Genomic DNA, 25311 nt, shown 5'->3' with positions numbered 1-25311 from the left:
TTTCATTTCCTTTGGAAATCCACCCAGAAGTAGAATTGTTAGATCATATGGTAATTCTATTTTTAATTTCTTTACGAATCTCCATATTGTTTTCCATAATGGCTGTACTAATTTACATTCCTACCAACAGTGTACAAGGGTTCTCTTTTCTCCACATCCTTGCCAACACTATCTTTTGTATTTTGGATAATAGCTATTCTAACAGGTGTGAGGTGATGTCTTGTGGTTTTGATTTATGTGTGGCTGATGATGAGTGATATTGAACACCTTTTCATGTACTTGCTGGCCCATCTCTATGTCTTGTTTGGAAAAATATGCATTCAATTCCTCTGCCCATTTTTTTTTTGTTTGTTTGTTTTGATTTTTTAAAATATTTATTTATTTTTGAGAAAGAGAGTGTGAGCAGGAGAGGGCAGAGAGAGAGGGAGCTACAGAATCCAAAGCAGGTTCCAGGCTCTGAGCTGTCAGCACAGAGCCCGACGCAGGGCTCAAACTCATGAACCATGAGATCATGACCTAAGCCGAAGCCGGACACTTAACCGACTGAGCCACCCTGGTGCCCTGGACATGGCTTTGTTTTTATAAGAGGACTTAGAACAGCTTCATTCCCCTGAGGAATGTGGAGTAGAAGCAGATTTAGGCAGGAGTATTCAGACCCACCCCCCGGACTGTGGTAGGTAAGTGGGGTCATCAGTCCCTGAGATGGTTGCTTCTAAAAGCAGGAGGAAGAGACTAGATTTCCCTGGAGGCTGCTTTTTGTTCCCAGGCGGGGAGGACTATTCTCCAAGGAAGACCAGAAAGAGAGGCTGAGAGTGGCTCAGGAGCCCAGGAGGATGTCGAAGGCCCCTCTTGTGCCCAGCAGTGTGGGCAGGGCTTTGGCACAGGAGCAGAAGTTCAGAAGCCCCTCCTGGGGGCCGGCTCCCCAACATTCCCGTCTCAGGGCCTGCCTTGGGCCTGGCCATAGGGTGTCCTCAGACAGCGGCATCTGTTGACTGGGTCCCACATGAGTTCTTGTAGGACAGCCACATGCTCGCCAGGCAGAGGAAGGTGGCCACAAAACCGAAGATCGCTCCAGCTACCAGTCCACTCTGGCTGTAACTCTTGGAGGCTGCCACAATGGAGGCGATTAGGAGGAGCGGGGTACCGATTAAATAGTGCAGAAGTTAGGGTCCAGTTTCATCCTCTTGCAAGTGACTGTCCAGTTTTCAAACAACATTTGTTGAAGTGATTATACTTTCCCAAGTGTATATTCCTGGCTTTTTTGTTGTAAATAATTGTAGATGCATAGGGTTATTTTGGAGCTTTATATTCTGTTCCATTGATGTATGTGTCCCTTTGCCCATTTTCAAAATCAGATTGTTCTCTTGCTAGCAAGGTGCTTCGGTTCCTTATATATTTTGAATATTAACCCCTATCAGATGTACTATTTGCAGGTATTTTCTCCCATTCCAAGATTGCCTCTTCACCCTATTGATTGTTTTCTTTGCTGTATGGAAACTTTTTAGTTTGTCTATTTTTGCTTTTGTTGTTTTTTGGATGTTAATTAGATATATGAAATAATACGAAATTATAAACAGTCTTATAATTTCACTTTTTTGACATCCTATAATTCAACTTTATATATGAAATTTTAAAGCAGTTCAGAAACTAAGTTTTGTGTATTTAACCAACAAGAAAACTAAACTACAGTAATTTTTGTTTTAAGGTTTTCCACAATAAAAGCAAATTTGTTCCACAATTCAAAGGTAACTCAATCATCCATGAAACTGAATACAGAAGAAATTTCAAGGGTTTATCTCCAGTGAAAGAACCAAAATTAAGAAATGATTTGAGAGAGAATGGAAATTTTGAAACAGTATCTCCTGAAAAGAAGGTATTCATAACTCTTTACTTTAAATTTTTTTTTTTTTAATGTTTATTTATTTTTGAGACAGAGACAGAGCATGAACGGGGGAGGGTCAGAGAGAGGGAGACACAGAATCTGAAACAGGCTCCAGGCTGTAAGCTGTCAGCACAGAGCCCGACGCGGGGCTCGAACTCACGGACTGTGAGATCATGACCTGAGCCGAAGCCGGACGCTCAACCGACTGAGCCACCCAGGCGCCAATCAACTCTTTACTTTAAACAAAATAACAGACTTATGATTTTAGACTCTACTCATTATCTTTTACTGAATACCACCTGAGAATTTGGGTTTTAGCTAGTTTATTCATTTGTTTGTCCATTAAGTGCCACATGTTCACTAAGCACTTAGTGGGGGCCAGGCACTGGGTAAGTACTGAAAATACAACGATGACCACACTAAACCCCACACAGGAGACAGAGTTGTAACTAAATAAATGTAATATGTGACAAGTGCTTAGCAACACAGAAAGTAAGTCTGCTATGTCTAATAGCAAATGATTAGCCTTATAGTGATGTGAGCTATAGGAGTAACAGTAGCGATAGAAACACACACTTTAAATTAAATAATGGAAGTCAAACAGAAACATGCATACTTACATGTATTTTGTTTGTTTTATTTAAAGTTTATTTATTTATTTTGAGAGAGAGAAATAGAAAGAGAGTGAGCGGGGGAGGAGCAGAGAGAATGGGAGAGAGGATCCAAAGTAAGATCCAGGCTCTGAGCTGTCAGCACAGAGCCTAATGTGGGGCTTGAAGTCATGAACTGTGAGCTCATAACCCGAGCTAAAGTCGGACCAGGCACCCCTGGTCCGACCAACTGAGCCACCCAGGCACCCCTAGATACATGTATTTTATTTTTTATTTTTTTAAATTTTTTTTTTTCAACGTTTTTTAATTTATTTTTGGGACAGAGAGAGACATAGCATGAACGGGGGAGGGGCAGAGAGAGAGGGAGACACAGAATCGGAAACAGGCTCCAGGCTCCGAGCCATCAGCCCAGAGCCTGAGGCGGGGCTCGAACTCACGGACCGCGAGATCGTGACCTGGCTGAAGTCGGACGCTTAACCGACTGCGCCACCCAGGCGCCCCTAGATACATGTATTTTAAACCAAAGCTTTAGCATGCCAAATTACAGCCAGCCTAAATTGGATACTGTATTACAATTCTGTTTGTGGAAGTAAGTTTTAACTGCTAAAGATAACCTAGAAATCACAAGCAATCAATAAACAAGTTTTGAAACTACTAGATCCGGTTGGTTTTTTCAAGTATAGCTCAGGTTTGGTTCATTTATAACAATAAAATTTATATCCTTGGCTACAAAAAAATTTTTTAATTAACAAACATGTAAATGAATAAACTTGACATTACCACCTATTAAACAATGTTTTTACATTTGCCTTTGATATTCTAAATCCACATTTTATTGCGTTGCAGTAATTAAATATAAGGTTCCAATGAGTAAGTTACCAACCACATTGTTTTACTGAATAACTTAACCCTTTTTTTTTTTTTAAATGTTTGTTTATTATTTATTTTGAGAGGGAGAGTGGGCGTGGGAGGAGCAGAGAGAGAGAGAGAGAGAGAGAGAGAGAGAGAGAGGGAGAATCCCAAGCAAGCTCCACACACGTGCAGAGCCCGATGTGGGACTTGAACGCATAAACTGCGAGATCATAACCTGCGAGCTAAAATCAAGAGTCAGATACTCAAGTGACTGACCCACCCACGCACCCCATAATCAACACATACAAACACTTGCCTCTATTTGAACTATAGCTATTTAAGTTACAGATTCAGGTTAAAATGATTGTAAATTATAGGTAAATGGGATAGAAGTCCTATTTTTAAATCTTCTGGAATGCTATAACTAATACCTTGTGGGTTCTAAACATAGAAATTCTATGACTAAAAGTAAATTGGTTTATACATATATTTGTTTCCATACACACACATATATACATATTTTTGGATCTACCATAATGGGGAGATTATGGGGTGCATGGGTGGGTCAGTCACTTGAGTATCTGACTCTTGATTTTAGCTCGCAGGTTATGATCTCGCAGTTTATGCGTTCAAGTCCCACATTGGGCTCTGCACGTGTGTGGAGCTTGCTTGGGATTCTCCCTCTCTCTCTCTCTCTCTCTCTCTCTGCTCCTCCCACGCCCACTCTCCCTCTCAAAATAAATAATAAACATTTAAAAAAAAGGGTTAAGTTATTCAGTAAAACAATGTGGTTGGTAACTTACTCATTGGAACCTTATATTTACTGCAATGCAATAAAATGTGGATTTAGAATATCAAAGGCAAATGTAAAAACATTGTTTAATAGGTGGTAATGTCAAGTTTATTCATTTACATGTTTATTTGTTAATTAGAAAAATTTTTTGTAGCCAAAGATATAAATTTTATTGTTATAAATGAACCAAACCTGAGCTATACTTGAAAAAACCAACCGGATCTAGTAGTTTCAAAACTTGTTTATTGATTGCTTGTGATTTCTAGGTTATCTTCAGCAGTTAAAACTTACTTCCACAAACAGAATTGTAATACAGTACCCAATTATACTTTATAACATTTATGTTTTTGCCCTAATGTATAACATATTTTAAGCATAAAATGTTTAAATTATTTCCATTTTAGTGTAATAAAACAGATGATCCTTTAAAATTAGAAGCAGAGATGGAATCAAAAGAGTCAAACCAGCCTAAAAAGAAGCTTACTCCTTGGAGACATCAAAGGCTTGGGTATGTATTTTATAAGAAAAATGTCATGGTATTTAGAAGATCAACATGGTGAAATATTTACTCTCCTTTCATTTCTGTTAGGAAGGTGAATTCTGAATATAGGGCAAAATTTCTGAGCCCAGCCCAGTATTTATACAAAGCCGGGGCTTGGACCCGTGTGAAGGAAAACATACCAGATCAGGTGAGTATACATAAGCTCAGTATGCCCATGTTTTCTTTGAGCCTGTATCCCAATTTAATTCCACAATGAGTTTCATTTAGTAATAGAGACTACAGTTTAAAGATATGTGATATAATAGTAGCATTGGAAGTATCAGGAACTTAAAGTTGTATGTTAGGATATAATTTATCAGTGTGTTTACTGTTTTTTTTAATATCAAATAGCTCCTTTTTCAACTGGAGATTTTTATTAAAGTCTTTAAAATTTTTTTTTATAATCCAGTATTTCATTATGTTTGTAGAATTGTAGCGTTGTAGTTTTGAAAATAAGATCCAGACCTCTACTCTCTCAACTGAAGATAAATTTTCAGGATTAGTTTGACCGTGGCATCCACTGGCAGTTTGTACTATTAGAGTCCATCAGTATCTGGGAGGGGTGCCCTGTGCTGAGAGAGGTTTGCGTTATAGTGTTGGGGTACCCTGACATATGGGAGCAATTCTGAGGACCGAAAGGAAGGTTTGAGGGAAAGGGTAATCCTAGAATTGGGAAGTGCCTGTTCAGCACTAGCTTCTTACAGTCAAAGGATGAACTGTGGAGCTTTTCTGGTTATTGTACAGTTACCATCTTTTAAACCACATCTTGATGGTTTCCTGTTTTTTTCTGTGTGAACAAGCAAAAGTAAAATAGTTTAGACTTCAGTAAACACCCCCTCTCCCATCATTGGGAAGAGAGAGATCATTTGGATGGGGAATGAATCTTTTATTCAGCCCCGTACTTGAAACCATGGCTAATGGTTATATGTAATGAGCCTCTGGAAGAAGGCATTGGCACTTCGAGCTGCTGGCTCTTTGCGCTGGCACCTCCCAGACCAGCGTCCTGGTGAGACTCCTGTACCCCGCATGTTGTTTCGGGAGACCACTTGGTTCCTTCCACCATGGCTGCTCCTCGTGCTGTCTCCTTCCCTACTGGAGAGCGGCTCAGCAGCAATCCAGGCAGAGTAAAAGGCAAATCTTGAAGCTGTTCCAGATATTACTGGGGATATTCATATCCTAGTGAAATAAAGTTAAAAATATAAGAATCGAGAGCAGGCATGATGGAGCAAAAAATTGAGTCTGTGAAACCCTTGAACAGTTTATGGTCATGCCAGACCTTGGCCAGGAGCTCTGATGGGGAATGAGGAAAAGCTGGGGGCAAAAGCAGAGCACAGAGTGTGGCCATAGGGGGCTAGTGTGGCCAATTAATAGGTGTAGGCCACTGACCTATTGTATTTAGGGACTTCACTAGGTTGGGCTCATGAGAGGCTCCTTGTTTTAGAAAGATTATCTCTCAGTCTCTGAGACTTCTTTAAATTAAGATGAGTTGGTATTTAGGCCTCAGATCTAAAAATGTAGTGGACCAAGAGGATTGTTTTGTCTGGAGTCACGATAAGGTGGTAGTCCCTGTCCTGCCCTGATGGAAAACGGCATTTTTGTTGACATTAACTTAAGAGCTGTCATTTCAAGGTTTCCTATTATAACATCTTGGGAAGGTGACTTTTGGGCTTTTTAAAAAAGCTTATTGTTAATGGTGGTTGTTAATGTTTAAATCAGTGATACCGTTTTGCCTAACCTGTGTGGGCAAAATAATTCAAAAAGTGAATTGGAGTTAGTAAAGAATATGACATTTAGCTAAATCTTATCACTGATGTTGATAACCATTTCAGTTGATCAGGTCATAGATATTTAATATGGGCCATGTTTTACTTAAATCTTAGATTTTATTTTTAACCTGAAGACATTTACTTATGTGTCTGCTTATGAGATATCTAAGCATAAGGTACTCCTTCACTTCCCCACTTCTAATGTTTCATGGAGGAATATTATTCACACTCTTCAAACGCATTTGGACATCAGTGACTTTATTATCATTAGAATGGTAACTTTGAGTCCTGTTATAGTTTTCTAGTTCATATATCGTTTTCATTTCCTCCTGTGTTGTTTGAAATATTAAACTTTTTGAATCTATTTATAGTCTAGTGCCTCGGTATTTTATCTTAAGATCCAAGTACCTATTCATATAACATTAGGGTGTTTGGTTTTATTTGTCCAGTGGTTGTATATTTATTATCTCCATTATATAACCACTGGCACTGTTGCTTTTTGAAATGCTCACTTAAAAGATGGTTTTTAATAATAACCAACAGTTGCAATTGTTAGGTCTCATCCTTACAATAACTACTGAATCCGTGTTACATTTCTTGTTTCTTGTTAGGTGATCTTCTAATCATCCAAACTTACGTTAGCTGAGATGTTCTTTTCTAATGTGTCTTTCACAAGTGTGTCTTTCACAAACTTTATTTCAAGATAAAGTTCCACATTTGAGAGACGTTCTGTAATTTGACAAACATTGTAAGGACAGCTAGGCCTAAGATGACTCATTTTGAGGGGGATGATTTTGGGGAAAAATTTTTTATGCTCTCAGTTTTTTGAATTTGAATTTTCGGTATATAAATTTTAAACAACTTAGTTGAATTCTTATTTTGGGAAAAGAAATTCAGAAATGAAAACATTCTACTTACAGCATTTATATCCTAGATGCTGATGGTGTTTCTTGACCTGGAAAGGGATATGTGTGTTGTTTTAATTGAGTTTAATTAAGTTCACATCCTTTTTAGTGCCTCTGCTTGTTGGTTGTAGGTATTAAGTTCGTACCATTAGTTTTCTTCTCTTTCTTGTAGAACAACTTGCTTTAGGAAAGATCAGCTTTCTATTTTTTCATCTTAGTTTAGGATCATAGAAGTTTAAAGTTATGTATTTGTAAAACACTATAACATTAGCACGAAGATTATTAATAAAGGTTGCTGACAAAGTAAATTTCAATTACTGAGTTTTGAATGTCAGTGAAAAATAGAACTGAATAAAGTTATACAGAATTTCCATAGTATCTGCTTTTTTAAAAAAAAATCTGGTTGACAAACAAAACTGGGTCACTGTGCACATGGAGGGGCTATTTGTCCATCGCCTCGTTCATCAAGCAGTAGGCCCTCCCACAGGGATGGAATACAGCCTTCTCTGCTGCTCCTTCCCAGCCCACCCCGCACTCAGTGCAGGACCGATGGAGCCCCTTTTGAACCACTTCTTCCACTTATATCTCTTTTGTGTATTATAGCATAGACCATACGAATATTATGATGATAACGTATCATACAGGACGAGGAGGTCCGCCTTCTCTATCAAACTGTGAGCACACTGAGTGCTGCAGGGACTTTCTTGTTTATCTTTGGCTACCAGCCATCCAGCTCCAGCCGAGCACTTAGTCCACACTCAGATCAAGTTGTGGAATCAATGTTTAAATGCTGCACATTCCCTCACATTGTGGAGTTTATAGATTAATGGGGGAGAATGATAAGAGAAATTAACTCCACTAGAATGATAAGAGAAATTAACTCCACTTATTTCTAGAATGAAATAAGTACTAATGGGGATGTGCATGAAGAGCTTTGAAGACAGAGGAGGAAATTGTACTAAAGCTTGAAGATTGTATCATGTAGGTGCTGGAGCAGCTGTGAAACATTTGAAGCATGAGAGGACTTAGTAGAAATAAAATCTGGATTATATCAGGGCACTTTATAACAAGGCCTCTGTGTATTCACAACACCCTGGTGAGGGGGGACCTGGCTGACTCAGTTGGTAGAGCATGCAACACTTGATCTTGGGGTCTTAAGTTCAAGCCCCACCTTGGGCGTGGAGCCTACTTTAAAAACAAAGAAAGAAAACAGCAACACACCCTGGTTAGTAGTTCAACAGACAAAAACTATACGTCTCAGTTCTATATGTTAAATGCAAAAACTAGTAATTTTCTTTAAAGTTTAGGAATTAACAGAAATGATAAATGAACATGGCTCAGTTTTTCTTGGCAGTGAAGAAAATATATTTTCAGTTATCCTTTAGGAATGTTTCAGGTTTGGTTCATTAGAACAGTGAGACTCTGCTGGGATTATGTGGTTTCTTATGCCACCGTGACAGGTGCTGTCCTTTGCTTTGGCTACTTCCCTACAGATGTAACACTTTCATCCCTTTGCATTCAGTAGTGTCTCCCTGAGGAACTGAGGATGTGTTTCTTTGGTTACTTTTTTTTGCAATGCAAAGTTTCATTATTTGCTTTTTTGCCTGTAAGTGAAAGATTATAGCAGACGGTATCTGGATATCCTTTTAATGCTATTATTCCATCTTTATGATAGGAAAAATTATTGAGTTTTTTGAAGAGTAAATAAAGATTATTTTAAAGAATTTTAAGCTGCAGCTTAATTTTTTTTCATTGTGGAATTGAATTTAGGGAAGCCAGCAGGTGGCAGTATGACGTATAACATGAAAGGGTTTCAAAGAGTATAGAAGGCTCCTTTCCATTTGAACAGATGTTATTTGCATTGTAGGGAATTCGCATTACCTTATAGTCCATCAGAACATTTTTTTGTATTGTCACTTTGATGAATATATTATAATTGTTATTTTGTGGGATATTCTTTTATGTAATACATTTTTTAAAAGTTGAGGTTTTGCTGATGCCAAGGGAATTTTCAGGAATTTGGAGAGGGAAGCTTCATAATTCTCTCACTGCCGGCTTCTATAGTAGGAGCAGCTGTTGTATAAAGCCAGGAAATAAAGACAGGGTAGGGGTTCCTGGCATGTCACTACCCTTCCAGAGGTGGGGAAGTAGGAATAATAATTAGGTTACCTGTTATTGATAGCATTTCAGCCATGCAAGAATGTGGCTGGTTTTCATGGTAATATTAAGATATCTTACTTAGTGAATTAAATATTACCAAAAATAATAAAAATATTGATTGACAAGTTTGTTGTATATTTAGAAGGAAGAATAATAAGGTATTTCATTGATTCCCATTAATATTCAACTACGGCATTAACCTGTCATTAAGTATGTTTCTGTATTCCTCTCCTAGGGTTCTCTAAATGCCATGTGGTATGCGGAGGTTGGTTGCTTTTGAGTTTTTAAAACCTGTAATAATGCATAGAGTACTTGTGTAATTTCAGTTGAAATAAGAATTAGGTGTCAATATTTTTCTTAGTTGCTGCAAATTCTTCCTGCCTGCTGGCCTGAAATAAAATAACTGCATTGTGCTTTAGCTTGACTGTTTTAATTTCTGCTTAAAATGCACACAGTCTGATGAACGTTTGTGGCTTTTTTTTTTTTTTTTTTTGCCTTCCTTTCTCCTTGGTCTCTGGCTGTATTTGTGCAGTATCTTTGATAAGCTACATGGTGGTATTTGCAAAGGAGCATTTAAAGTAATACACAGTGTCTCAACTCTCCTGCATAGGTTAAAGAACTCCGAGAGAAGGCTGAATTTTATAGGAAACGAGTTCAAGGAACACATTTTTCTCGGGACCATCTGAATCAGCTTCTGTCTGATAACAACTGCTGTTGGGATGTCTCCTCAACCACAAGCTCAGAAGGAACCATTAGTAGTAACATTAGAGCTCTAGATCTTGCCGGGTAAGATATGTTCTTTGTGGATGGTGAGAAAGTATATTGTAACTTAGGTAGATCACGGAATTCTATAGGTAAGTGACATGACCCCTCAAAATTGGTCTTCTGGTTAAATGGAGATATGCCAGCCATTTATTACATTTCATTATTACTAGTTTATTCTCTGTGAGAAGTAAAGCTGTGTGTAAATAATACATAATGTAAATCTGGAAGGCTGGATTTTATAATATTTTTTAACAAGAGTAGAATAGGGATGATTATACAGTGATGGAAAAGAACTTTAGAAAGTAACAGGAAGGAAAGGTACCAACAACAATAAAAACCTAGACAACATAAGCTAGTAGTACATCCTATAATCATTCATTAATGGATTTCTGTGGTTAATACGACACTTAGGCCCTGATTCTATGGGCAAAGTCTCTGCTCTTTTGGGTTTTAAAGTGAAAATTATTTAACTATTTATAAAAGAAATAGCATATTGATTTTTGGCAAATAAAATCATTTTTAGTTATTATAGTAATATAATTATATATGCCAAATTGAACTATAAGTTCTAATTATGTGACATCCTCTTTAAAAATTCATTACAAAATCCATTCTGTAAGAATGTCTTGAAAACACTTATCAATCTGAAGTATAAAATTGGAATCAGTTTGATCTACAAATACACTTGAATTTGTGCATAAACTGTAACTGAGTAACCGAACAAGTTAGACCATGTGCAGTCCTTGCTTGTGTGTGTAAATGCCAGTCAAGGGAACACATGTGACTGTTGTCAGCAGCGGGACAGACACGCCTGTGTGAAGGTGGAAATAAGAGAAGATACGTAGGTTTTATTTTGGAGTATTGTACTTTATTTTTAAAATTTGCTTACTTTTTAAATGTTTTTATTTTTATTTTTGAGGGAGAGCGTGTACAAGCAGGGGAGGGGCAGAGTGAGGGAGACAAAGGATCTGAAGCAGGCTCTGCATGGACAGCAGAGAGTCCGATGCAGGGCTCGAACTCATGAACCATGAGATCGTGACCTGAGCAGAAGTCGGACACTCAGCCGACCGAGCCACCCAGGTGCCCATGGAGTATTTTAATAGAAAGTCCAAATTGTAGCTTTAGTTTATTATACTGTCAAATGAACTCTTAATTAGGTTTCTTTCTTCAGTATCTGGGCAAGGTAGTACCTGTGGGACATAAAGTTGTGAACGCTGGAGGGGAATGACAGACTCACTGAAATGAGTATAAACTTAGAAACCTCAAACTCCAGTTTGACACTTTTGTTCTGCAGAGATCCTACAAGCCATAAGACTTTGCAGAAATGTCCTCCTACAACACTGGACGAGAAAAAGCCTGCCTTGGAAGAGCAGCCGCAGAAAACTACCACAGAGAAATTGGGCGTGTCAGATGCTCCCACCCTGCCCGTTAGAAGGCGCCTGGCGTGGGACGCAGAGAACACAGATGAAGGGGTGCAGAAACAGCCGAGAGAGGAGGAGGAGGAAGAAGAAACAGAAAAGGACAGGCAGGTTCATAACGGAGAGCTGGAGAAGGTCGAAGTACCGGAAAAATCTAAGGCAGAAAAGATAAAAGAAGGGTGAGAGTTTTAAATTAATCAGTATATGGAAGCATTATGCACACGGTTAATATTTTTTTGTTTTGTCACCAAGTATGGTGGTTTACACTCTTGGTTTTATGACTAATAAAGAGCAGATGTTACTTTAATGTCACAAAGCAGACATTTCAATTTATAATTTGATTCACTCAGGTATTTGAGTCACCAGTAATTGGTAGTTGAACACTTGAACACTGAGCTACTTGGGGAAGAAGCAGTTAGGGTTGTTTTCATTTATGTCCCACTAATTATGATTTGGCAGATTTGTAAATGTGTTTGAGGGAATCGCTTTCTTTGTGATTTAAGAAAATAGCTGATATTCTTTAACATCAAATGTTTCACCAAAAAAGAAAGATAATGTTTTGTAATGTTAAAATAAGCGATATCTGCAAATAGCTAATTGTTGCTGATTTATGTGTTAATTGCTTTGGGGAGTGGTTCTCTACCACTGGTAATGGTGCTTTTTGTCCATCATCCAAATCCCTTAATCATTCTGTCATGAGTTTTGCACCTAATGGGAAACTTAGGAGCTGATTTAATGGAAGAATTCTCTGGTCTATTGCTGCTGACTTGCAGTGACCTTCTGTCTTTTCCAATATTCAGTCCCTCTTAACGGCATGTGTTTTTAGAAACAGATGACCCTATAAATTTTGTTTTATTATTGCATAATAATGATAAAATATTTTTAATCCTGTTTGCTGGGGGGAATGCATCATAGTAGATTGTTTGGATTTGTAGGTCAGATTCTTCTTCTGTATCTTCTGGAAAAGGAGGCAGGCTTCCTACTCCAAAGCTGAGAGAACTTGGTGGAATCCAGAGGACTCATCATGATCTCACCACTCCAGCTGTTGGTAATGGGCAAACGCTGTAGTTCTTATCCTACCTGCTTTTTCGGCATGAGAATTTAGTTTGAGACTTGTCGTCTTCTGCATTTTTCTAGGTGGTGCTGTTCTAGTGTCTCCATCTAAAGTGAGGCCTCCAGTCCCAGAACAGAGGAAAAGAGTGTCCCCTCAGGATGGCTTAGAAACTGCAAAGAATGATTTTAGGAAGGTAAATATTTATATCTTGGGGGAAAAATATCTTTTTAGGAAGCGATTATTTTAGTCACATGTAACGAATGAACGGTAGGTTCAGATTTTAGAAAATTCTGTGCATTGTATGTGGAGGTGATGCTATTAATGTGCTTTTATTAAGGCAAAGGCCTTGAATTATTTTTTTCTGGTAGTGGCATTCTACTTCTGCTGATGTGTTTTTAAATCTTGTCAAATGTGACTCAGCAAGAAGAGAGAGAAGAGAAACAGTACTTTTTATTGAGCATCTACTGGGTGGCAGTTGTATTTCAAGTATGTTCCAGGCACTGTTTTAGCACTGGAGATATAACAGTGAAAGAAGCAGGTGCAAATTCTGACCCTTATTGAACTTCTATTCTAGTGGAGGAGAGAGACAATAAACAGGATAACTAGGTAAAATACAGAGTATTTTAGACAGTGGTAAGTACTAAAGAGAAAAGTAAAGCAGGGGAGGTGAATACAAAGTAGCCAGGGAAGTTCTTGCTGAGAGGGTGACATTTGAGCAGAATCTGAAGGTGGTGAGAGATGGACCCATATGCATATGTAGGCAGGCATTCTAGGCAAAAAGAACGCAAGTGCAAAGTCCCTGAGGTGATCAGGTGCCCGATTTCTTGAGGACTGGCCAGAAAGTGAGTGTGGCTGAAGCAGAGAGCCAGAGAGAGTGTGGGCAATAAGTTAGGAGGCATCATGGGGGGACTAAACTGTGTAGGGCCTTGTAGTTCACAGCAAAGACTTTGAATTTTATTCTGAATGAAATCGGAAGTCTTTGGAGGGGCAGAGAAGTGATATGTTTTGACTTAGGTTTTTCCATGTGACTCTGGCTACTGTTTGGGAACAGACAGTAGGAATGCAAGAGCCAGGGCCTGAGCCTACATAGGAGTCAATTACAATATCCAGCCAAGAGGTGATGGTCGTTTGGTTCATATGGGTAGCAGTGGAGGTCATGTGATGAAGTCTGATTCTGGATGTGCATTGAAGGTATAGTTGACAACATTTGCTGATGGTTAAGATATGGCATGGGAGAAAGACAGAAATCAAGGATTCAAGATTTTTGGCCTGTGCAGTAAGGATGAAGTTGCCGTTTACCTGAGATGGGGAGGACAGTGTAAGGAAAAGGTTTGTCAGGGAAGATGAAGAGTTCTGTTTTGGACATGTTACCTTTGAGAAGCTTATTACAGGTACAGGTAGACATGTTGAATAGGGAGTTGACTTTCTGAGTTTGAGGTGTGGAGGACAGGTTGGGCTACGGATACAGATTTGAGTGTCTATTGTACAGGTGCACAGGTATGTGAGGGCTTGAGACCGGGGGAGGTCATCAGGGGAGGTAGGTATAGAGAGGGAAGAGTATGTGTAGACAGGTGTCAGCCCTGGTTTTTTGATACTGGGAAGTTGAGGAGTAACCAGCAAAGAGAATGATAAGGAATAGCCAGTGAGGTGGTGAAATAGAAGACTGTGGTATCTGGAAGGTGTCAAGGAGGAGGGAGTGTCAGTGCTACTGATGGATCAATAAGATATGAGAACTGATGATTGGATTTAGCAACATGGATGTTATTGGTGACCTTGACAAAGGGCAGTTTTGATGGTGGGGAGGGATAATTGTCTAAATGCAAGTGAGTTCAAGAGAAAGGAGAGGAGATGAATTGGAGGCAGTCATCACAGACAACTCTTTTAAGAGTCTTTTCCGTGAAGGGGAGCAGAGTAACAAATGGCAGCTGGGAGTGAGGTCAAGATGAAGGAGATAACAGCACATTTATGTGTTGACAAGAATGGTTTTAAAGAGAGAAAAATGCAGGCCCAGCCAGCAACTTTGCCCCTGTGCACTCAGTGCCTACCACCACTTGAGATGTTCCATGGGATCTGGGGGAGAAGTGGAAGGGTTGATTGTAGGCACTCTGACAGCTCCTTCATTGTTACAGAGGAGGCAGAATATGTGAGCACTGCTAATAAAATAGGGAGATGTGCTGGGAGCTTTGGGAAAGTCTCTTTGGATTTTTTTCTTTTTTTTTTTTTTTTTTAACGTTTATTTATTTTTGGGACAGAGAGAGACAGAGCATGAACGGGGGAGGGGCAGAAAGAGAGGGAGACACAGAATCCGAAACAGGCTCCAGGCTCTGAGCCATCAGCCCAGAGCCCGACGCGGGGCTCGAACTCAGGGACCGCGAGATCGTGACCTGAGCTGAAGTCGGACGCTCAACCGACTGAGCCACCCAGGCGCCCCACTTCGGATTTTTTCTTGGTGGCACATGAAGAAATATCCTCACCAAGAACAAGGCTGGGGATGAAGAGGTTGGAGGTTTGAGTAAAGAAAAGAAATCATGAAGTAGTCTTTACAGAGAGTGGGAGAGGGAGTAGGCCAGGGAAATGTGAGATAACGCAGGGCAACATAAAGGGCCCATTTTAGGCTAGTGGTCACGGATTTGATGTAAGAGCAGTCGTGAGGGGTTGTGTGTTTTTCTCCAGCCATGTTTGGCTACAGAGGTGCAGGATAAGTTAGAGAGTTGAATTTAACTGGGGTTCATGTTTTGTCAAGGGAGTAAGACAAAATGAGAAAGGGGGTCAGGGAGTTAAGGTACATGTAGGGGAGTGATTATAATGATTGGCCATGGAAGTTGAGTTGGTTAGAGCAGGAAAAATAGGACTTGGGAAGGTAAGGCACAGTGCAGAGGTGACAGGATCAATGAAAGGTCTTGGCCAACTTAAGGACTTGTTGAAATTGGAGTACCTAGAGGGAGTAGTTTTAAAGTCAGGAGGTGGTAGTCAGAAATTGGAATTGTGGAGAGGTTGCAGTTAGCAGTAATGACAAGGCTTAACATATAATCGTGGGAGTAAGTGGCTGAAGTAGGATAGAGAGCATTTAGAGAAGAGGTTGCATTTCTCCAGGGGATTTTCCTGATGCCTGTTCATGAATTTTCAGAGGTATGGCCCAGGGGAAACTTTTTAGGTGTTGGGGAGAGGTAGGAGAGGGGATCAGAGCCTAGTTGTCCCCAAAGCCCAGTACCGAAGTCACCTCATAGCAGGTACCTGTTAAATAGGTGTTGACTGAGTATTATTAGAATGACAGAATCTAAACCAATGTGTATACGTTGGTTTATGACAAAAGGAATACAGAGGACTGATCAGAATCAGATATTAGGAATCGCTTGCACCCATGGGCTGTTCTGCACCCCCAGCACTCCCTCTCATCCCAGGATCCAGGTTGCTACCTGGAAGGTGTGAGCTTCTAGGCAGCTTTGCCCACACAGAGTTGACTACCCTCAGCTAAAAAGAGTAGCCTTAATCCATATTGGCAACTGGATTTGTATGTAACGTTTTCATTTATTGTGGAATTAATTATTGAATAGTTAAATTAATGAAATAGAATGATACTGCTCTTTAATGCCAATTTCTACCTCATCATGCACACAATATAGTTTCCAATAAATCCTTTCCAGTATTCAATTTCCCTCAATATCATTGTACATCTTTTTAATTATAAGAATCAGAATGTTTATAATATCCAGAAATTTTTTTAAATTTTTGTTTTTTCAACGTTTTTTATTTATTTTTGGGACAGAGAGAGACATAGCATGAACGGGGGAGGGGCAGAGAGAGAGGGAGACACAGAATCGGAAACAGGCTCCAGGCTCCGAGCCATCAGCCCAGAGCCTGATGCGAGGCTCGAACTCATGGACCGCGAGATCGTGACCTGGCTGAAGTCGGACGCTTAACCGACTGCGCCACCCAGGCGCCCCTATCCAGAAATTTTTTTAATATTAACTTTTAGTGACATTTAATTGTGGGAGGGTTATGGGGCAGCAGCAATTTGGGTAACTTAAAAACATGGGGATGATCATAATAGCTAGCATTAACTGAGTGGTTAACTATGTTCTAGGCCCTGTGCTAAGTACTGTATATATATTAACTTAAGTCTTCATAATGACTCCAGGAGGTTGGTATTGTTATTATTCTCATTTAGATGAAACTGGGGAAACACAGCTGCCAATTGGTGGGGCAGAATTTAGTCCCAGGGAGTCTGTCCTCAGAGCCCACGTTTTTAACTCCTAAACAACACTGTCTCACAAAATTCAGAAAATTCTCATGGTATTGGTTTAATTGTCAAGGACCATTTTAACGTCTTATAAATGATATTAAAAAGCTAAGTGTGTGTTAGCTCACTTTATTCATTCATGCAGCAGATGTTACTTATCTGTTTACCCACATGCAATAAAGATAGTGAGCAAAAATAGACATGGGGGGGTGCCTGGATGGCTCAGTTGGTTAAGCAACCAGCTCTTGATTTTGGCTCAGGTCATGATCTCTCGGTCATGAGATTGAGCCCTGTGTCAGGCTCTGCATTGACAGCATGGAGCCTGCTTTGGATTCTCTCTCTCCTTCTCTCTCTGCCACTCCCCGCCCCCCGCCCCCTCCAAAATAAATAAAGTTAAAAAAAAAATAGACATAGTTCATGATCTTATGGAACCTACAGTCTGGCGAAAGAGATACACAGTAATCAAAGAATCATACCCCCCAAAAAAGTAAAATTAAAACTAATAACAGTTTCAAAGCAGTATATAGTGCTATTTTGAAAGGAATTGGCCTAGTCCTGGAAGTCAGGAAGCTTCTTGGAAATCAAGGATGCTTCTTAGAAGAAGTCATAATTGGGTTGAGATACTGAGGAAGAGGAAGAGTTGACCAGGTAAAAAGGGTGGGGAGGAGAAGTATAGCATGTGCCAATATCCTGTGGTGAGAAAGAACATAGGGTTCTAAGAAACAAAGGTAAGTATAGTGTGTGGCAGGGAGTAGGTCAAGATGAATCTGGCAAAGATAGCAATATTGAGAATTTTTATCATTATCTTGAGAGCAATGGGAAGTCACTGAAATATTTTAAAGACCTTTCGGCTGCCATGGAAAGCAAGAGTAGACTAGTTACCCTTAGAAGGTAACTGTGGTAGTCTAGGTAGGACAAGTTGATAGCTTGGACTGAGGAGGGTGGACATTGACAGAAGTGGATGAAACTGAAGAATTGTGAATAAGGGGAGCAAAGTCAAGGCTTGGTGCTGGGTTGGATAATGGTGGATGAGAAACCATGAATGACTTCTAGGTTTCTGCCTTACTTTGTAGAATTGATAGGGGATGCCGTGCACTGAGTAGGAGAACTTTGGACAGAAACCATCTTTGGAGGGAAATATCAGGAATTTCACTTTCACTCACTCAATTTGATATTTAATGTGCTCTTACTATGTGTCACATACCATTCTGGGATCTGGGGATTCTTTGGTAATCAAGACAAAATCCCTGCCCTCATGGAGCTTACATTTTCATTCTGAGAGACAGATGATTTTTTAAAAAGATAATTTTAGGTAGTATCAATGCTGTGAGTTAAATAAAACCACAAATAACCTCCAAATCATGGGTGAGGTTGCTTTACTATCAGGACAGGCTATCAGGACAGGCACCTCTGCGGAGGTGACAATTTAACTAAGAACTGACTAATGAGGTATGTGCCCAGGCAGAGATGAGCAGAGATTGTTTTCCTGTTTGAAGGAACAGTAAGTACAAGTGTGTAACAGTGAGAGTTTTGAAGACCAGTGTGACTGGGGCCTAAGAGGGAGGAGGAGAGGTAAGAAATGAGATTGGGAAGGGAGGGTGGGTGAGGTGTGGGGGCGTGATTCTGATGGCCCGGGGAAGCCCTGGGAGGGTGTAAAGCCACACAGCAAATATCTGGTTTACATGATAAAATCACTCTGGCTATTCAGTGCAGAATGGGCTGTATGGGGTGGAGGGGGAAGGAGGCCAATGAGAAGACTTTAGCCTCAAAAACAGATTGCAAAGTCCATTAAATTATACCTGGGAACCCCATGTTACAAATATTGTAAGAGAGATTTCATTCAGGCCTTTTAAGCAGTAGCGATTCCAATTTGACAGAGATCTCAGATTCTGTGTATATATGTAGAAAAAGTAAATCAGAAGAACGTTTTTCCTAAGTGATACTTATAGTTAAAAAGGGAAGCAAGAGGAAGATTTGTGGTTTTATTTTAGATCTTGATGTGAAAAACATGTATGTTTGTTGGATAAGACCCCAGGCCTCTCCACTTTGAAGCAGTAAGCTCTCTAATTACAGAAAAAGATACCAAAGGTCAGAAAGCATTGTTTTGAATATTGCATCAATAAATCCAAAGTTAGTAAATAAAGGCCACATTTACAAGAAATAATTAGGAAAGTTTGGAACTGTGTTTGATTTTACTGGTTCGCATTCTTCTAATAAGGAAAATTCTACAAGGACTTTTAAGATAGTGATACATTATCATTGTGGAAAATAGAAGATACCAGCTAAAAAGGAAATCAGTGGTGTTCCATCTACTATTCAGGGCAGCCATATTGAATTTTTGAGTTCTTTAGGTGTATAGTGTATTTGTTTATTATGCTGTAGGTAAGATTAATCTATTTTTTCTCACTTGGCAATGAATTAACATATTTACATATCATTAAATATTATGATCTAATTTTTAATAGCAACGGGATATGCAATGTATAGTTATGCAGGCTGTTTATTGTTGAAAGCAATTTTTAAAAAATTAGATGCCTATAGTTATTAATTTTTCTGTTTTGAAAAAGTGCTGTAAAGAAATCCGTCCTTCAGCTACATTTTTGTTCATTTTATCTCTTTTTGTATAAATACTCTGCAAGTATTATTGTGTGACCAAAGAACACAAAATTTTAAGGATTTTTCTATGTTTTGCCAGCAACCTGGGAAGATTAAACTCCCAGGACTCTAGGAGAGTGCCGGTGTTTCCATAGTCTTGTCAGCATCAGTATTAAAAATAGTGTGTTTTTGACAAAAAAAAATGTAATCTTTGTAATTTGGTAAGTGAAAAATTAGTGCCTTGGTGCTTTTAGTTTGAAATTATTTGATTACTAGTGAGGTAGGGTATTTGTGCTATTTGTAATTTGTCTATATGAATTGCTTATGTATATCCCTTTTCTACTTTTTAATTGCCTTTTTCTTACTACTTTTAAAGAAATATCTATGTAGCAATGGTCATTCATTGTCAATATATAGGTTGTATATTTTCCTCAAATTTGTGATTAAAATTTTTTGTAATGTTTATGTATTTTTATATAGCTAAATATATTTACCAATATTGTTTGTTAGGCATGTAAAATCTTCCTCACATGGAGGTTACATAGATTTTTTTCATAATTTCTCCTACTGCTTTTGTGGTTATATTTTTTGTGTATTTAAAGATTTTACTTATATATATACAGACACATATATGTATCTTTTTTTTTTTTTAATCACTTAGAAAGAAAGTCGTGCTATAGCCCTCCTGACTTCTCCAGCTGCTGGTATAAAAACAGTTGATCCCTTGCCTTTGAGGGAAGATTCTGAAATCAATATCCCCAGGCGTGCCGAGGTAGCTCTTCCAGTTTCAAAAATTCCAGAATATCCAGCAAACACACCTGGGCAGTCTCCTTCCCCACCCTGTGCTCCATCCTACTGGCATCCCTCTCGTCGAATTCAGGGCTCTCTCAGAGATCCAGAATTTCAGCATAATGGTAATTATTTTGGTTTTTATTTTTTGTCTTTTAAAACAAAAATGTTATCCTGATGGGTACGAAGGCTTAAGTATGTACTGTATGTTAATAACTTGTGTTTATTATCTAGGGTTTTTTAGTTAATGTAACACATTTCTTTAAATAGGAAAAGTCCCGGGGCGCCTGGGTGGCTCAATCGATTAAGCGGCCGACTTCGGGGTCCGTGAGTTCAAGCCCCGCGTCGGGCTCTGTGCTGACAGCTTAGAGCCTAGAGCCTGCTTCAGATTCTGGGTCTCCCTCTCTCTGACCCTCCTTCATTCATGCTGTGTCTCTCTCTGTCTCATAAATAAACGTTAAAAAAAAATTTAAATAGGAAAAGTTCCATCTCATCTTTGGAACACCGAGCTGTGCGGCAACCCCAGTACTTTTGTAGCAGCGTGAGGTTTCCTCCAAGTTCTGTCTTTTCCACAACAGGCAGCCTACTAGATGCCAGTAGCACCGCTTCCCCTGGTGTGACAACTGAACATGTCTTCAGACATTGCCAAACATTGCCTAGATGAGAATTCAAGGTCATAAATTGGTTTCCTTTAGTTTTATTAGGCATTGCTCTGCTCTTTTCTAGCTTCCACTTTTACTGTCGAAAAGTCTTAATGCTCTTATTTTATTTTATTATAAAATGCTTTTAAATGTTTATTTATTTTTGAAAGAGAGAGAGAGAGAGAGTTAGTGGGGAAGGGGCAAAGAGAGAGGGAGACACAGAATCCAAAACAGGCTCCAGGCTCTGAGCTGTCAGCACAGAGCCCAACGTGGGGCTTGAACCCACAAACCATGAGATCATGACCTGAGCTGAAGTCGGACACTTAACCAACAGTGCCACCCAGGTGCCCCAGTGCTCTTTTTATTTTTGATCATTGTATATGGATTTTTTACCCCCTGGCATCTTTGGGGATCTTCCTTTTACCCTTAATGCTCTGAAATTTTAAAGCAGGTGCCTTCGTTTTGCTAGTACTCAGTCAACTTTTTCAGTCGGGGAGCCTGGTTCCTCACTTTCTTGAATTATTTCATCAGTAATTTCTTCCCCTCCATGTTCTGACTCCTGTTTCTCTGACACTCCTCTTATTCCAATGTTGGCCATGTTGAACATGATCTTATTTTCTTATCTTACCTTTCCTATTTTCCATCTCTGTCTTTTTATTTTAATTTGAGAGGGTTACTATTTATTTTTCACCCCTTCTGCGTTTTAAGAAATTTTTGCTATATTTTTTAATTTCTAAGAATTTTTTAATTGTATATTCCTTTTATGTAGCATTCTGTTCTTATTTTATGGATGTTTTATCTTTTTGAAAAGATAAATGATATATATAATTGCCCTGTTTTGAATATGGTACCCCCGCCCTCAGTTGAACCTGGTGTTCTTCAGTCAGAGCAGCTCTGATAAACCTTTAGAGAGGAAACCTCCATTCCTCTCTTGTGAGAAAGGTCAGTTACCCAGCCGTGGAAATATAAAGAAGGATTTGGCAGACTAATTGTTTTGTAAAAGACTTCAACCAGTTTCCTGGTTCAGGCTTATCTTCACTCCAACTTTCAGGGGTACTTAGTACTCCTAAACTTGAGCTAGGTTAGGAGAACAAATTGGTTGCTTCTTGGATTCTTTCTTCTGCTGACTTAGGATTCAGCTTAGGTATGATGGTAACAAACACACTGCTTGTCTAAGCTCTTTTTTTTTTTTGAGAGGGAGAGAGAGCATGGAAGCAGGGGAGAGAGGGAGAGAGAGAATCTTAAACAGGCTTCACACAGCCTGAGAGCCTGACTCAGGGCTCAGTCTCACGATTGTAAGACCATGACCTGAGCCCAAATCAAGAGTCATACACTTAACCAACTGAGCCCTGCCGGTGTCTCATATACTCACTGCTTTTCTGTTTGCTTTCCCGTTTCCAAAATTTTGTTGTTTTCTTATCTTCATTTTTCTTGTCCTGTGGGTTTAATGTCATTCTTGTAAATGTGTGTTGTCCCATCTCCCATCTTTAAACAGAAGCCTACTGCATTTCTTTAAAGTTAGAATAGATCAATATTATTATTGAAAAGAATTCTAGAAGTTTTCCATTGCTTGTTTACATATTTGCTAAGCACGTTATAAATTGGTGAATGGCCCATTGCTAATAATTTCTATCAAAGATATAAAATTAATAAAAGTTTTGACCATCTTTCACTAAGGTTTTCCTATAAACAAAATATACTGTTACATGGCTCTGAAGGATGATTTTTCTGCCTTTTTTTTTTTAAGTGGGAAAAGCAAGGATGAACAATTTCCAGCTGCCTCAGCATGAAGTCTTTAATGACGAAGGTATTTCAATAGTGAAATAACATCAGATCCAAGTATGAGGTTTTATTATATGGTAGTTGATAGTAGTATCATGATTTTAACATTGGGTTAGCACTTTATAGTTTACAAAGTACTTCTGCAGATATTATATCATTAGATCCATGAAACCCTGTGAGGGGGGATAAAGTTATCCCCATTTACAAATGAGTAAACTGGGACTTAAGTCTTGAAAAAAATTTTTAGGGCAAACAGATGATAAGAGAGTGTACCTTGCATCACACCTGAGGTCAGTACTCTTTCTTTTTTTCCATCCTGGCTGGCTGTGGGCTCAGGAATCCAGTCTAGCATTATATGTATCATTTTTTCCAAATGCTCAATTTTCAATTATCAATTATCAAAAGAAATATGATTAGGGCAAATGGACTTTTTTTCTTGTGTTGTATTCATTCTGAAAAATTCATTTGCTTCTAATAGTGGCAGCAGGAATTTTGAATTCCTGATGTGAGCAATCAAAGTTACTATTTTAACTCATTCTAGGATGTATGAAATTATTGAATTTATAAATTTTGGATTTGAAAATAAATTTGAATGAATACTTTATATAAGTTCACATAGGAACTGACTGAAGATTTTCACATTGAAGATTTTCTCTCCTCTTAACAAACTTGGGACTTTTTTCAGAATTCAGTGAGCCAGAAATCAAGTTATTATGTTTTGAAATATAAATATCCAGACACTTCGAATCCACCTCTGTTTTCTTCTTAGTTGAAGAATAGCGTTTACAAATAATCTTGTAACATATTTGCTTACTCAGAATGAGGAATTTCTGTCCTAATGAAGGGTAGCATATTAAAGTCAAACATTAAGTGAGATTATTTAGGAAATGTGAACATTAAGTACTGTGTTAAGGTATGGCATTTTGTTTTTAAAAAGCTTAAAAAAGCTTTTTGCTCAGAAGAGCTGTGCTTTTTAAAGTAGGGCAAGACAGTATGATGATGAATTGTTTCCAAGTAATACTGAAATCACAGGCCATGTGTTTAGGTAATGTCATTGTGGGATTTCAGGAAGGAAACAATGCTCATTTGACACGAAAGTGTTTGATTTCTCAATATGGTAAACTTGGGAAATTGTGGTGAACTGTCTTGAAAATGTTAATATCTTTTATTTTAATAATTTTTTCTGACAGAGTCAATATTGACATCACAAAGCCTGATGCTTTTAATTTTCTGTTCACGTTATAAAACATTGTGTTTATATTAGAGATACTTTCTGATTATGCTTTTTTCATTGCAGATGAAGACAGATTATCTGAGATTTCTGCTCGCTCCGCAGCTTCTAGTCTCCAGGCTTTTCAAACTCTGGCACGAGCTCAGAAAAGGAAGGAGAATTTCTGGGGCAAAACATAATTACCATATATCTAGTTGAGTTGCCTAACAATCTACGGAACCATTAGCATAATTTTTCCTTATTGCTTTACTATGTTAAGACTTTTAAAGTATTTGGATTTTTTCCCCACATTTCCTACTTAAAAAGAATTGTTTGAGTTTTCAATAGCCAATTCAGTTTCCTTGGAAAATTTTAACACTGGTTCATACAAATTCAACCTACAGAATTCTTTTGACACCTATCCCAAAGTACAAAGACATAGGTTTCTTCACATGTTCTAACTTTTGTATTAAGGGTAGCTGGTAAAATTGTGAATTTTACCTATCCAGAGGATATTCTAAAAAATAAAGTGAAGTAAAAATTAAGATCTAAATGTGAAGTATATGTTCCTTGATTATTGGCTCTGTGTATCTTTATAGTCTGTAGATGTCATAAGATGAATTTGTTCTTCCCGTAACTTTTGCTGTAGTATTTCTTTTTATTTTAGTACCTTCTGTATGTGGTTGCAGTGTTAAGGCAATTGTACTTTAAATTGAAAATATGAGCTGTATATATTTTTCTTATTTATGTAACAAAGTTTGCTGAGAGAATATGTATATTTTTGATCTTTGTGTGTATTCTATTTGTATAAGGACTTTGGCTTACATTTGAATAATGTCTCAATTTTGAAAAATTATTTGTATAATGGAGAGTTAAAACTTTGTAGACATTTTGAAATAAAAATTGATCAAGTATTTTAATTCTTTTTGTTTGAAGTGTTTCAAGTGTTTGGCTTCTTCAGAAAGTTATTACACATAATAAACAATTAGTAATAAACAATTACCTTTTAGAAACATTTTACTCATAGCAAGTTAACTAAATGTTTTTCTTCTTTTACAGCTGTCAAAATGCAACAAAACTGTGTTCACAATAATTTTGTATGAATATAGGAAAAATACAAGATTTCCAAGGCAGACTCATTTTCAAAAATTTAACACATACTTTTTGACTATTCCTTCATAGGACATGTTCTGTTTTCCTAGTCTTTACTTAATCTTGCAAATCATAATATATCTAACTTCCTAAAAAATATGAATTTCATAAATATGACATGTGATGTGTACAAGACTACATACATACAAGGTACC

The 25311-nt window shown here is 38.3% G+C and overlaps 1 protein-coding gene across 2 annotated transcripts in view; it reads left to right on the top strand.

Annotated features, from left to right (window-relative positions):
• MDM1 (Mdm1 nuclear protein) overlaps positions 1-24924 on the top strand; it is a 34527-nt gene extending 9603 nt beyond the window's left edge. The window contains exons 5-15 of one of the 2 annotated variants that reach the window (XM_042947112.1): positions 1706-1873; positions 4543-4646; positions 4728-4827; positions 9746-9775; positions 10121-10296; positions 11570-11872; positions 12629-12741; positions 12831-12940; positions 20244-20496; positions 22760-22819; positions 24092-24924. In XM_042947112.1, coding sequence (XP_042803046.1) covers positions 1706-1873; positions 4543-4646; positions 4728-4827; positions 9746-9775; positions 10121-10296; positions 11570-11872; positions 12629-12741; positions 12831-12940; positions 20244-20496; positions 22760-22819; positions 24092-24204 — 1530 coding nt within the window. In that variant the 3' untranslated portion in view covers positions 24205-24924. The remainder of the gene's footprint in view (positions 1-1705; positions 1874-4542; positions 4647-4727; positions 4828-9745; positions 9776-10120; positions 10297-11569; positions 11873-12628; positions 12742-12830; positions 12941-20243; positions 20497-22759; positions 22820-24091) is intronic. The other variant, XM_042947113.1, reaches the window with a different exon arrangement.
• The last annotated feature ends 387 nt before the right edge of the window (positions 24925-25311 follow it).

Source organism: Panthera leo, chromosome B4 (assembly GCF_018350215.1).
Source record: "Panthera leo isolate Ple1 chromosome B4, P.leo_Ple1_pat1.1, whole genome shotgun sequence".
NCBI lineage: Eukaryota > Metazoa > Chordata > Mammalia > Carnivora > Felidae > Panthera > Panthera leo.
This window is presented reverse-complemented; position numbering and strand designations above follow the sequence as displayed.